The 12,699-nt window shown below is 41.0% G+C and overlaps 1 protein-coding gene across 1 annotated transcript; it reads right to left on the bottom strand.

Moving 5' to 3' along the window:
• Positions 1-270: 270 nt before the first annotated feature.
• On the bottom strand, positions 271-12,425 carry LOC309342762 (lipase member M-like; the record flags this gene model as incomplete). The annotated part of the gene is made up of 9 exons (XM_081863589.1): positions 271-504; positions 1,849-1,914; positions 3,917-3,988; positions 4,773-4,919; positions 5,147-5,283; positions 8,008-8,117; positions 8,722-8,920; positions 9,832-9,949; positions 12,324-12,425. 9 exons carry the CDS (start codon positions 12,423-12,425, stop codon positions 271-273), a joined length of 1,185 nt encoding a protein of 394 aa, XP_081719715.1.
• Between the last annotated feature and the right edge of the window lie 274 nt (positions 12,426-12,699).

The following is a 12,699-nucleotide window of genomic DNA, read 5'->3' as shown; positions in this document are numbered from 1 at the left end:
GATGGGGATGAGAGAAAAAAGGCAGCAGTAAAGAGAAGGAGTCCTGCTTGCTGTCACCACTTGCAAAATACTGCTTTGTTTTGCCCTTGGATGGAGACCAAAGCAAAATGTGCTGCTTGTGAGCTGTTCAGATGCATCTGGTTAGCCATTCTGAAAACACAGGATCCTAGACCTTGTGGACATATTCTTATGTTACTATATCAGCTCTTTAAAAAAAAAAGTTTCAACTTTAATATGGAAGATAGGAAACATATACTTTAAATATAGAATTTATTTGAACTTGTGCATCAGTTTAAGCACATCAGGGTATAGCCGCTTTGGAGCATCGAAACCAAATATATAATCCAGATGCTGCCAATCAGGGATATTCTTGTAAAAAACTAAATGAGGGATTCGAGGGATTAAGAGTTGAATATCCTTTACGTCTTCCATAATGTCCTGTCCTCCACTCCACAAAGCTGTTGGCACTTCCATGCATTCTATTTTATAAAATGGGGGTGTGGTCTAGGGGTGAAAAATAAAACAGAAATAGGTTTCAGTGATGACGCTGACATATTTTTGTACCTTTCTGACATTTCCTCATTCTGAACCTTCAGTCTTCTGGGATGTATGGCATCGGAAAAACTATTATTTTTCCCTTTATGCATTTACCCCTCTTTAGTACTTGCATGTTTTCCCTGGGCCAGTAATACATAGAAAAACCTCCTGTGTTAAAATGTTAGTTACATGAAGTACATTTTTGCAGATCCATTAATTTGGTAGTTGAAGATTAATTACTCTAATGTATAATATTATGCTCCGGATCATGTGAATCAAGATCAGCAAGGAATGTGTGGAGTGACGATCCCATAAGCATGTAATAGCAAAAATGGATATCAATGCAGGAATTTAATTTACATATTTCATATTTGATCAACATTTACTTAGTGACTGCTAATAGTATCCTACAATAGTTTACTACAACCTCAGGAAGAACATTACGAAATTTTACTGACTCCTTTATTTTGGAAATTCTAGCATTTTAATGTTGAGAAGAGAAAATGATTTCTCTAATGTGCAGAGGGCACCGTGCTAAGCCTGCCAATCAGATTCACACAATAATTTATACATGCTAAATTCAATGAAAGTTCTCATCTTAAGCTGACCATCTCTGCTCCCCAGTGGGAAAAACAGCTTCTTAACAAATGGTACAAGAATCTCTGTTGATTCCCACAGATAAGGAATATTTAGTGAACACATCACAGTTAAAATGATGATGCTGACAAGATGAAAAGAATTGTAAAGACATTAATGAGAATAACAATCATGGAGGGTACAAAATGAAAAAGTAGAGTACTTATGCATGTGAAAACATGTTGCAATATTAAAAATGAAAGAACTGATTACTCAAGAAGAAATATGATGGGGTCCTGCTGTTTTTTTTAAGAAAGTAGATGGACATCTAGTAAGGAAATTAAAAAAAGCAAACGTCAGGATCCAGACTGGAATGCATATTTGTTATTTGTCTGTTTGCTTCCATAGAAATAAAACCATTGGATCGTATCCAGCCCTGCAGATCTGTTTGTGCTATAGACCTCTGCATGCACTACTGAACTTCTGCCAACCAGCACACTCTTAAAATCTGTGCCAAGGATTGAGAGAGGCCCCAGAGCAGAGGTAGGGGATCCCTAATTATGCAAGTGGAACTCTGTGCGCACAGTGTTGAATACAACCCATAATTCTGTGTACTTCTTTGATGTTCTCTCAGTCTTTAAGAGTCCCTGAAGGAAGTGTGCAAGAATTCAAACATTACAGCATTTTTTTAACGCGGAATTTTAAAACAGAACCCAAACTCATCCTTTTCCTTACCATATTGTATACAACTTTGTTCCTGCATCCATAGTCAAAAAATCTAAATTTATGCGTCCTAGTGACCTAGAAGAAGGACAAGAATTATGTAGAGTTTGAAAATTTTAATTTTGAAACATAGTCATGTGCTAATACAAATTCAGGTGATATGAATTGCTAGAATTCCTCCTCATGCAATATTTATGAAACCTCTTGCTTAAAATAGTGGAGCCCCTTAAAAAATATATGTAAAAATATTTAATTTATTTAAGGAATTAATATATAATATTTTATATCACTAAATATAAATGATCCCTAAGTGGTTTACATAGAAAGATAGATGATAGATGATAGATAGATGATTGATTGATAGATAGATAGATAGATAGATAGATAGATAGATAGATGATAGATAGATGATAGATAGATAGATAGATAGATAGATAGATAGATAGATAGATGATAGATAGATAGATAGATAGATAGATAGATAGATGATAGAAATATTTATCATAAACTAAAACAATTAAACAATTAAAATATATAAATAAAAGCCAAACTATTTTACTATTTTTGTAACTATTGTTTCCACCGGGAAAGTGGCATGTGGAGCATACTCCAGAGGGTGAATATCACTTCCTTGATGTCACAAGTTGGCATTCCATTTATCATGGTATAGCCAGTAGGCCTCTGCTGAAAATCTTAGCAATCTTTTGAGGGCATATAAAGGTATCCTGGTCCCAAGTTGTCTAGGGCCTGTGCTGATCTTTAAATATTGGTGTAATCAGTGCTTTTTTTCTAAAAAAAAATATTTAGGAGAACTCTCATTTTGGCTGCTCCCCCTCCCCCTCAGCCCCCTTCCTGTCCCCCAACACCTTCCCAACCCCTAGACAAGGAGACTTGAGGAGGTGGCACTGAGAGTACGGAAAGGCCCACAGCAGAGTCGGCTTGAGAGAGAAGGGGAGAGTGCTAGCTGGCTGGCTGTAGCCCGGCATGAGGAGGAGGAGACCGTTGCCCCCACCATTGCCACCCCAGACTCCCCTCCCCGGGCACCGGTAAGGAGAATGATAGAGCTCCAGTCCACGCTGCTACTGAAGAGACAGCTGGCATGTTGGTCCGTCTGTCGGTCAGTCGGTATGGGCAACACAGAATGTTTAGGGGTACACGTACCCCTGCTTTTTCCCCCCAGAAAAAAGCACTGGGTATAATATATATATAACTAAGGACTCTACTAACCAACCTGGCATACCCTCCAACATTCCTCAGATGAAAATAGGGGCATTTCTCACTCTCCCCCAACTGACCCTCCTTGACACCTCATTTTTTTGGCCCTTCCCTGCCACCGCAGAGCATTTCCTCCCAGGAGGAAAATAAGTGCCAGCACTGCGCCGATGGGATGCAGTACACATGCCCTCCACTGCCCCTTCATCCTAATTTTATTTTATTTTATTCTTTGGTAAATTCACAAAAAGAAAAATATACACTAAAATATAAGTTTTCGAAAGGGGCGAGATTAGATGTAGATGGGGGGATGAACCCTTTTTATAAAATAAACAAATAAAGACTCCTTGTGCTCTGCTCCAATCCCTGCCCTCTGCCTGCCCCTCAGAGCAGGCACTTCACACAAGGCTGGGCCGCCACGGTGGCAGCCCCTCTTCCTCTTCGCTGCTCTCCAGCAGCTGCTACGAGCTGCCCATGGTAGGAGGCTCCCTCTCAGCCGCAGACACTGCCACGGTACAACCACTTGCTTATCCAACTCCCCAAGTTTGGTGGTAGCAGCACTGGTGGGGGAATGAGGGACATTCCAGGATCAAATCTGAAGCAGGAATAGCTTTCATAATTCGGGGACTGTCCCTGGAAAATTGGGACATTTGGAAGGTATGCCCTGGAAAATTGGGACATTTGGAAGGTATGCCCTGGAAAATTGGGACATTTGGAAGGTATGCCCTGGAAAATTGGGACATTTGGAAGGTATGCCCTGCCCATTTGATTATTAATAAACACATACTCTAAATGGCACATTCAGTCCAAATACTAGACTTTGGACTAAGGCCTTGGCACTGCTTTGAAGACAGTTATCAAAATCTACCTGGCTCCAGTGGTCCACTGCTTTGACAGAAGAAAAATCAGGAAAGATTCCAACATACACGTCTGCTTGACTCTGGAAAAACAAGGTAAGATGTCCTGCCTTAAGTTGTATGAAAACAGCAAACATATTCCACAGTCTCTCTTATTTTGCTCTCTTCCAATGATGCTTTTGTGTAGCAAGCTCTTTTCATTCCTAATTCTCTTCCATGACTGGTTAGGGGCAACACTGCAGCATGAGCCAGCACAATACCAGTGCTTAATATGATACCCATATGCTTTACGTTCTGATCTTATACTCTACAAATAACATCTTGCATAGCTTATTTTATGTTGCAGAGCACCATCCTATAAATATTCAATAGCAACTTTAAACATACAGAGAAATCTCATCTAAATGGAGGGCACTCTGCTACTTGGGGTACACTATAGAGAAGGCTCACCCAGTGGCAGTGGCGTAGCGTGGGTTGCCAGCACCCGGGGCAAGGCAAGTAATTTGTGCCCCCTAACCCATGGAGAGTGAGTGAGCCAGGTAGGGGCAGAGAGCTGCGAGTGCAAGCGCCCCCCCCCCATGTTGCGCCCGGTGCGGCCAGCCCCCCCTGCACCCCCCACGCTACACCACTGCCCAGTGGGACACACTCATCAGTAAAACTTCAAGCTGACCTCCCCCCTGCAGACTTCAGGGCCCAGGTTCTTTATTAGAATTCAATATGCAAAATATAACATGAAAACAATTGTTTAGTGTGTGCTGGACTGCTATAGTGCTGCTGCTGCTGCTGCTGCTGCTCCATACTGTATTCATGTGTAGAAGTTCACTTCTCTTTTTCTTGCGTCAAAAGAAATAAAGAGAAAGCACCTACCACATTATAGTTTTTCTCGTTAAATCCCACCCCAAGGGAAAGGAACCGGAGGCACCATTTGTCTATAACTGGGTAGCTGCATATCTTGGCAGTGAGGGCTTTCAATTCCTTGCTAAGAAGACAGTATTCTTTATTGCCCCATATGAGCTGAAATACAAAAATGCGCAAATAATTCCAAATCTGCTTAGAAGCATGTCTAATTACCTTTAGCTCTTTATCACAGTCATAACACAAAAATGGATGAGTGTTTGGAGATCCCTTCTTTTATCCAGCTCACTTGCAAATTGGACAAAGGGGAATCACCCAACACTCAAAACTATTCAGAAATAATGATATTGAGTCCACTGTAATTAAATCATATAAGAAATACTTACTCTTCTGAGTCCATCAGGAATTACCAAAAGTTTATAGAAAAGTCCTTTGCTGTTTACCAATGTGTAGCCAGGAGCAAATGACAGATAGAGACTGATTTTCGGAGCAAGCTGAGGAATGATGGAAAAGGTAATAAAACCTGCAAAAAACAACAACCCCAAAGCATTCCATAAATGGGAGCCGTAAGTATTTGGGACAGTACATTGGGGTGGGAAACAATACTTGCATTGTTCTTATGCTCCTATGAATCCTTAACAGTGCACTCCTTTCCCGGCTACTCAGAAGTCCTACAGAATGCAGTGTGGTTTACACTAGGGATTAACCAATTGGTGAATTTCAGATTCTCTCTCTTCCTAATTTTCCCAGCCCAAAATTCAGTTTTCCACACTTCCACACCAGTTTGTGATTCTGTTCCACGAATAGATGCTTTTAATCATCAGAGCAACCCTAATTGGCTTTCACCTTAAGCAATTATCTCTTTCTAGAGTCGGACACGACTAAACGACTAAACAACAAGTGTGTAAGTGGCTCTTTTTTTTCGGTGGTGCTTTGATTTTTTTTAAAATAATATTTATTGCTTTTAAACCTTACAAACCAAAAGAAAAAGAGAAAAAAGAGAAAAAACAAAAGAGAGAAAAAACAATACAATACAATATATAAACAATACACCACACAACATTAACGCATTAAACTAAACAAAACAGAACAAAAACGATTTAAAAACATACATCATACCATTTCAATGCCTTATCTTTCATTCCCTTGTTTCCTCGACTTCCTCTCACCTCCCTTTTTGTATTCCACTTCTATTAATTGTTTCAGCAATTCCTTTCCATCTTTCACTATTTTCTGTCATATAAATATCTTAACTTATTTTAACCTTATTTTCCATTAATACTATAATACTTATCTATACTTAACTCCTTATAACACTTCTACTAAAGCCATATAATTTCATTCCAACATTTTTCTAACACTCATTAATTGTACCATATTTCTATAAATGAACTTTAAACTTTTTCCAATCTTCTTCCACCGTCTCTTCTCCCTGGTCTCGGATTCTGCCAGTCATTTCCATCAATTCCATATAGTCCATCAACCTGGTGATCTTCTGTCCGAGGCTCTTAACTCTTTTCCAGGTCCCTTCTGCAAGTCTTCTTCGTATACTTTGTCTTCTGCTGATCGTGTTCTTAATTTCCTTCCTTTGATGCTGAAGAGTAGGTCTCGGGGGAGCTCTAACCTAGCAATATTTTTATTCCTTCTCAACATGTCATCCACATCTCTGTGGTTAAAATTAAAATCCAAAAGATATTGCAGGACGTGTTTCAAAATCCCTCCAAATCTGAAGGTCCCCACAGCTCCAATTTCCTTCTGACCCAAGTCCAGATCCCAAAGGTCAGTAAATCCCTGCATGAGATGATCTATCCAACTTTCCTTTTCCAGTCCAAACAGGGTTCCAATCTGACTTTCTCTGAATTCAATCATAGAGGGCAACAACTTGTAGTCATCAAATTGCCTCTGTAAGGCTGGGGCTCTCTCCCTCTCCACTTGTATTACCCTAGGTTCAACAACCACAACTCTCTCCCTCACCCTCTCCACCATTTGGCATGTCAAAGTAGATTCCTGCATCGGTTCCTGAATAGTTTCTGTATAGATGTTCACTTTTTGTCCCAAATTAGTCGCTTTTTGTCCCAAAATATCAATTTTAATATTCATCACATCCATCTTCTTGTGAAGCTGTTCCAATGACTGACTTATCTTGCATAGTGCAATCACTAAGGCTTCTTCCGTCGACATTCTCAAGCGATCTAAGGTCAATCTCATGGTTTTCTCTTGCAGCTGGAGATTCCACCAGCCCAACTCTTGTAACAATTTCAAAAGCTCCCTCTAGAGGAAACAATTTCTGTTTCTATCAATCCTTTTAAGCACAGTTCAAGCAGTAAGATTAGTTTCAGTTTTCAACTACTTTTACTCCTTTTTAAACGCAGAAGGAGACAATGGAAACAATGTATTTCTCTTATTTAACTAACTGTCACAGTCAATGAACTTTCCCAAAAAGTCAGTCTTACTAGCAGACCGTTTCCAGGTTCAGATCGGTGGTGATCCAACTTTCTTCACTCTCTCCTGCAGGCTTACACGATCCAAAAATTTCCCCCCTCTTCTCCTGCCTCCAAGGGGGGTTTAATGATTTTAGCCGATGAAAGTTTATTCCTTTACATAGGACTTTCCAAGATTTTAGCTTGCAAATTCTTTGCTTCAATCTATTTACAAAAGGGGAAGGCGGACTTCCTGTTTGAAACCTCCCTGTTTCAGTGCCAAATTAAGACATTTAAAAATCCAATTTTCCGTTCTACTCACGGGTAGTTGTTTAGAGTCAAATTGTCCACAGGGAAAAGTCAGTGCTCTCCGGCAACAGCAATGCGGCTTCACTCCGTGAAAGAAGCAGTCAATTCGAAGCACCGCACCGCTCACCCCACATTGCTCCGGATCCCCGAAACCGGGTCTCCCCATGAGTAGGGGAGGCGCAAAAGGTGCCAGCCGAATCCCACGTTCACAGGCTTCTCCCACCTGTGATTTTTAGTGGGTCTCCACCTTCGCCGTGGCGATCAGAGGAACTCCGCCATTGCTGGAGGCGCTAACCCGGAAGTCTCTAAGTGTGTAAGTGGCTCTTTATGCTGTCCCTGAGTTGCAAACCATTTGCAATAAAGCATACATGCAGGATTCAACAACAGAAGGGTTCACCTTAGTTTCAGTGGATGAGTCTTCCTAGAGACTCAGTACCGCATATTCAACTTCTAGTCCCAACACAATTAACGAAGGCTACAAGGTTGAAATATGTTTCAATAACTTGATCATAACTTACCTAGTGTCCCACCTTGGGAATGGCCAATATAATATAATTTTTCTTGCCTAGTTTTCTTTAGGATGAAGTCTATAGTTGCTGGAATATCGTATATTGCTATTTCATGAAAACTGAAATACAGACATACAAAACACAGTAGTTGTATTGCCCACCTACGCTTAGATACAGAAACAGAAGATCCTGGAAGAACCTCTTTCTCGCTTAGACAAACAACTGCCACAGTGTAAAACAAGGCTAGGGAAACCTGTAGACCTTCCATGTTACTCTTCCCCTTCCTTTTTAAGGTAAACATCTAACAGCATACTACTAACCATGTCAATTCAAAGTAAGTTCAGTGGGGCTTAATCTTAAGTAACTGGGGTTATATGTGTAATAATATACAGATATCATATGCATATACATGCCAGATTTACTAAAATAATCAGTGCATAAACACATACAACAATACATGCAACTGTAACATGTAACAATACATGCAATTCTGTAACATGGGAGTAGTGTAGAAATTGCTAAGAGGTTAACAGTACAGAGTTATGCAGAGTCATATATATTGCTACAAGACCTCAATTGGTACATCTTCTGCCATGCTTCAAAGCCCTGTCCAAGAGTGAAGTGCTTTCCCTATAAGATAAGATTGCTATAGATGTTTGTCAGGGACAGCACTTAGGAAAAGCGTATTTCTTGTCTAAGCTCCAAAATGTCCTTTTAACATACCTGAAATTCCAAAATTCTTCTTGGTCAATTGACAGGGTCTTGTGTCTTCTAGACCAGCTGCTCCCTCTAGTATTTATTATCCAAACATCATAGCCAGCATCTGCTAGGAAGAATCCCAGGCTGTTGTTGGGAAGATTGGCAATCCAGCACCTACCTTCAGCAAGCAAGCCATGTACTAGTAAAACAACGGGCTTAGGCCCTGGAAAAGAAAGCAAAGAAATATAATCTGGGGGTGACCTCTCTGCCTTATACTAGAGAATCAAACCTGCCCACTGTGATGCTTTGTAGTGATGACTCCAGCAGGATACACCTGAACTTACAGAGTTACTGAACAAATGTCACTTTTTCTAGGCCAGACATGGTTACTTGTTCCTGTAATTCTTTTGGACCTCTTCTTACCACCTAACATTTCACAGATAAGAAGAGATGTTGTTATGGTACTCCTCATACATGAAGGACCACTAACCCTGCCCCACCTTTCACATTAGACACTGCTGCTGATGTCTTTCAGAGATTACTCAGCTATAGCCTGGCTTCAGAATCAGGATATGTTAGTAAACATTTGTTTTGATCTTAAGCATGTCTAAATGAATGAATGTTTATAGCCCGATCCCAAGCGCATCCACTCAGAAAGTGACTATCATGTAATATTTAAACAGGAAGCATCTCATTTCTCTTTCATTCCAGGATAAGTACCGTATATGTGGCTAAAATCAGTCTGAAGATGGGATAGCCAACCTGGTGCTCTCCAGATGTTTTGGCTTCCATCTCCCTTGGGCCCCAGTCAGCATAGCCAATGGTCAGAGATGATGGGAGTTGTAATCCACAGCAGAGTGTGATTTTGACTACCCCATTTTATTCAGCATGACAAAGGAGTGAGCATTATTGATCCAGAAGGCCATACAATAAAATAAATGAAACAGTTTTTAACAAGGTAAGGTTTGAGAAGACAGGAATTCTCCCTAGTGAACAGGGACTGTTTAGCTCATTTATTAATTAATTATAGCTTTTGCTGGGACCTTCCCCCCCCCACCCCCAAAATGAAACTCAAACAACTTACAAAAAAAGAAATATGAATCCAAATGCACAGCTGTTACATTCCAAAATTACCTGTCTTGCCAGAACTGTTCATTCCACAAGGAATTCTGTTTGCTTGTAAGTAATAGCCATCCTCCGTCAGAATTTCATGCTCTTCACTGGGGTATCCCCAGTATTGAATGACTTCATCCTGCAGATTGGGAGGAAAAGAAATCATGACCCCACCCCACACCCCAAGGCATATATGCATAGCCAAGATAAATAACTTTATGAGCCAGCCCCTAAGCCACAGGCACCATTCACATGTGGGTGGGTGGACTGTAACTTGCATAATCCTTGCCCAGGGACCAGGCTGACTGAGGTTGTTGAGTCCAGCATCAACCAGAACCAACAGGTTTCCCACCCCTGCTTTTAGCTTTCTTAAACCAAGAACATAAAAGTGAACCAATCTAAAAACAAAAAAGCACTTTCTAACTTGATTCAAGAACTTAATTTTGAGAACTGTGTTATCTTCACTGAACTAGAAAATGCCTAGTTCAAGTCTCACCTTAATCACAGGCCACTAGGTAGCTCTCAGCATCAGGTTTTTGCATCAGCAGTTAGCAGGTAGTAATACTAACACACTTCACAGGGTTTCAGTACCCTAAACGGCCTCGGTCCAGTATATCTGAAGGAGCGTCTCCTCCCCCATCGTTCTGCCCGGACACTGAGGTCCAGCTCCAAGGGCCTTCTGGTGGTTCCCTCACTGCGAGAGGCCAAGTTACAGGGAACCAGGCAGAGGGCCTTCTCGGTAGTGGCACCCACCCTGTGGAATGCCCTCCCATCAGATGTCAAAGCGATAAACATCTACCTGACATTCAGAAGACATCTGAAGGCAGCCCTGTTCAGGGAAGTTTTTAATATGTGACATTTTAGTGTATCTTTCATCTTTGTTGGAAGCCGCCCAGAGTGGCTGGGGAAACCCAGCCAGATGGGCGGGGTACAAATAATAAATTATTATTATTATTATTATTATTATTATTATTATTATTATTATTATTTTCAGTAAGGGTTGTTTCTTGAAATAATGAAATAGCACATTTGAAAGGCTTTGAAGATTCAAAAGCACTGAAGGGTTACCAGAGAAGAGGGAAAGAACATGTTCTCTGCTGCCACAGAGGGCAGAATTAGATCTACAGGCTTCAGCTGTTGTTGCTGTTGTTTTCAATTTAGTACCCATCAGGTCTCAAGATGGCTTACAATATTCAAGAACAGAAGCAATTACCAAGAAGCGGAGTGTCACCTCTCTTGCTGGTGATCTTTAAGCAGGGGGTGTGCTATAGCTCTGGATTTGTTGCATCAAGCAGGAGGTTTGGATTAGGTTGGATTATCTCAATGGTCCCTTACAACTCTATGGTGCTATGGTTCTATCTAATTTAGCATTGCCAAGAAGTACAAATCCAGGGAACAGACAAAATCCCAGAAATTTCCTATTAAATTTTTAAAAATTCCCAGGCGCCAGTTTCCCAGGCTCCCTAATCTAATTGCTAAATATTGCCACCAGTCTCAACAGTGCTATTTTTCTAGAGAAAGAAGTGCTGGACCTCACCATGAGTGGCAATGGTGCCCAGCTGAGAGGTGCAGGAACTGAGTTCCGGTGAGTTCCTGCTGGAAAAAAGCTCTGATCCTCAACATTTCCTGATTCTAGACTTGTTTCCTTCCATATGGGTGTACATTAGGAGTTCAGCAGAGCAGGGATTAGCTTTGGCAAAGTTCAGAGAGGTGCTCATGGGGACACTTTCATGTATTCAATGAATACAGGAGCAGATTCTGAGAAATACGCTAGGACCTTCCTCCACCATCGTCCTGGTAGGCCCACATTCAGCTCTTGTGAGAAAGGAGTCCCCTAACAGCAGCACAAGAGGGCAAGTGTAGAAAGAGTAAGCACCAAAAAGCTCAAAGCTAAAGCCCAGTTAATACATTAGAGCTTTCAAAGAGGCTGGTTTTAATTCCATCTAACAAAGGGATAGGCAATGTGGTACCCGCCAATTTTATTTTATTTTTGAACTACAACCCCCACCTTCTCTGATCATTAGCCATGCCAGCTAGAACTGATGGGAATTGGAATCCATTTTGGCTGTCTTTGTCCTAACAGCATCAATCAACATTTGGCCAATATTTTTGTGTGCAGTGGCCCAGCATGCTGATTGCCTCTGGTTTTCTCCATGCTGGTGCAAAACAGTCAAAGAAGAATCATTCTGTGCTACTTTAAGGCAAATTGCTTAATTTGTGTGGTAAACCAGCACAGAGAAATACATAAGATGTATGCCAAGTTTTTCATAATGGACTCATGTTTGCCTTCAGGTAATAATCTCCTGTAAACACAGGCAGGCTCAAAGTCAACATTTACATTAAGCTAGGCCCTCTGAACTTTCATCAGGGCATAAATTAGCCCGATTCAGTCATTCACCTAACCAGAAAAGATGGCTTATGTCAAACACTTGCAAATGAATAATCAGTTTCTTTGGGATAACCCACACAGGATCTGAAATTCTGCAGGAAATGCATTTGAATAAGCAACTTACGACAGTCATAAATTCTTGAGGATTCAAATGTCTCCCACTTATAACTTCTTCTGCAGCGGAAGCCTCTTGGATTAAGCAGGCCACTACCAAAATGAGCCACATTGTAGGCCTGGGTAAAGCAATACCAGTAGTTTCAAAGAAATACAATATCAATGTATTGCAATATTCTTAAAGGTTTTTACATTTGCATTTGACATATGGAGACCTTATGAGACAGCAGATGTACAGTGGCAATTGGTATTTGGCAATATTTGATAGATGCCACAGAGTAGAATGGCCGCACTCTACATCAAACGGAGGACGCCCTTTGCATGCCTGAGCGCAGCACCCCCGATCCTACATGTCTCCCGGCAGAGCACTCCTGGACCACCTCCCC

Source organism: Podarcis erhardii, assembly GCF_964252035.2.
Source record: "Podarcis erhardii genome assembly, chromosome: 5".
Lineage (NCBI taxonomy): Eukaryota > Metazoa > Chordata > Lepidosauria > Squamata > Lacertidae > Podarcis > Podarcis erhardii.
This window is presented reverse-complemented; position numbering and strand designations above follow the sequence as displayed.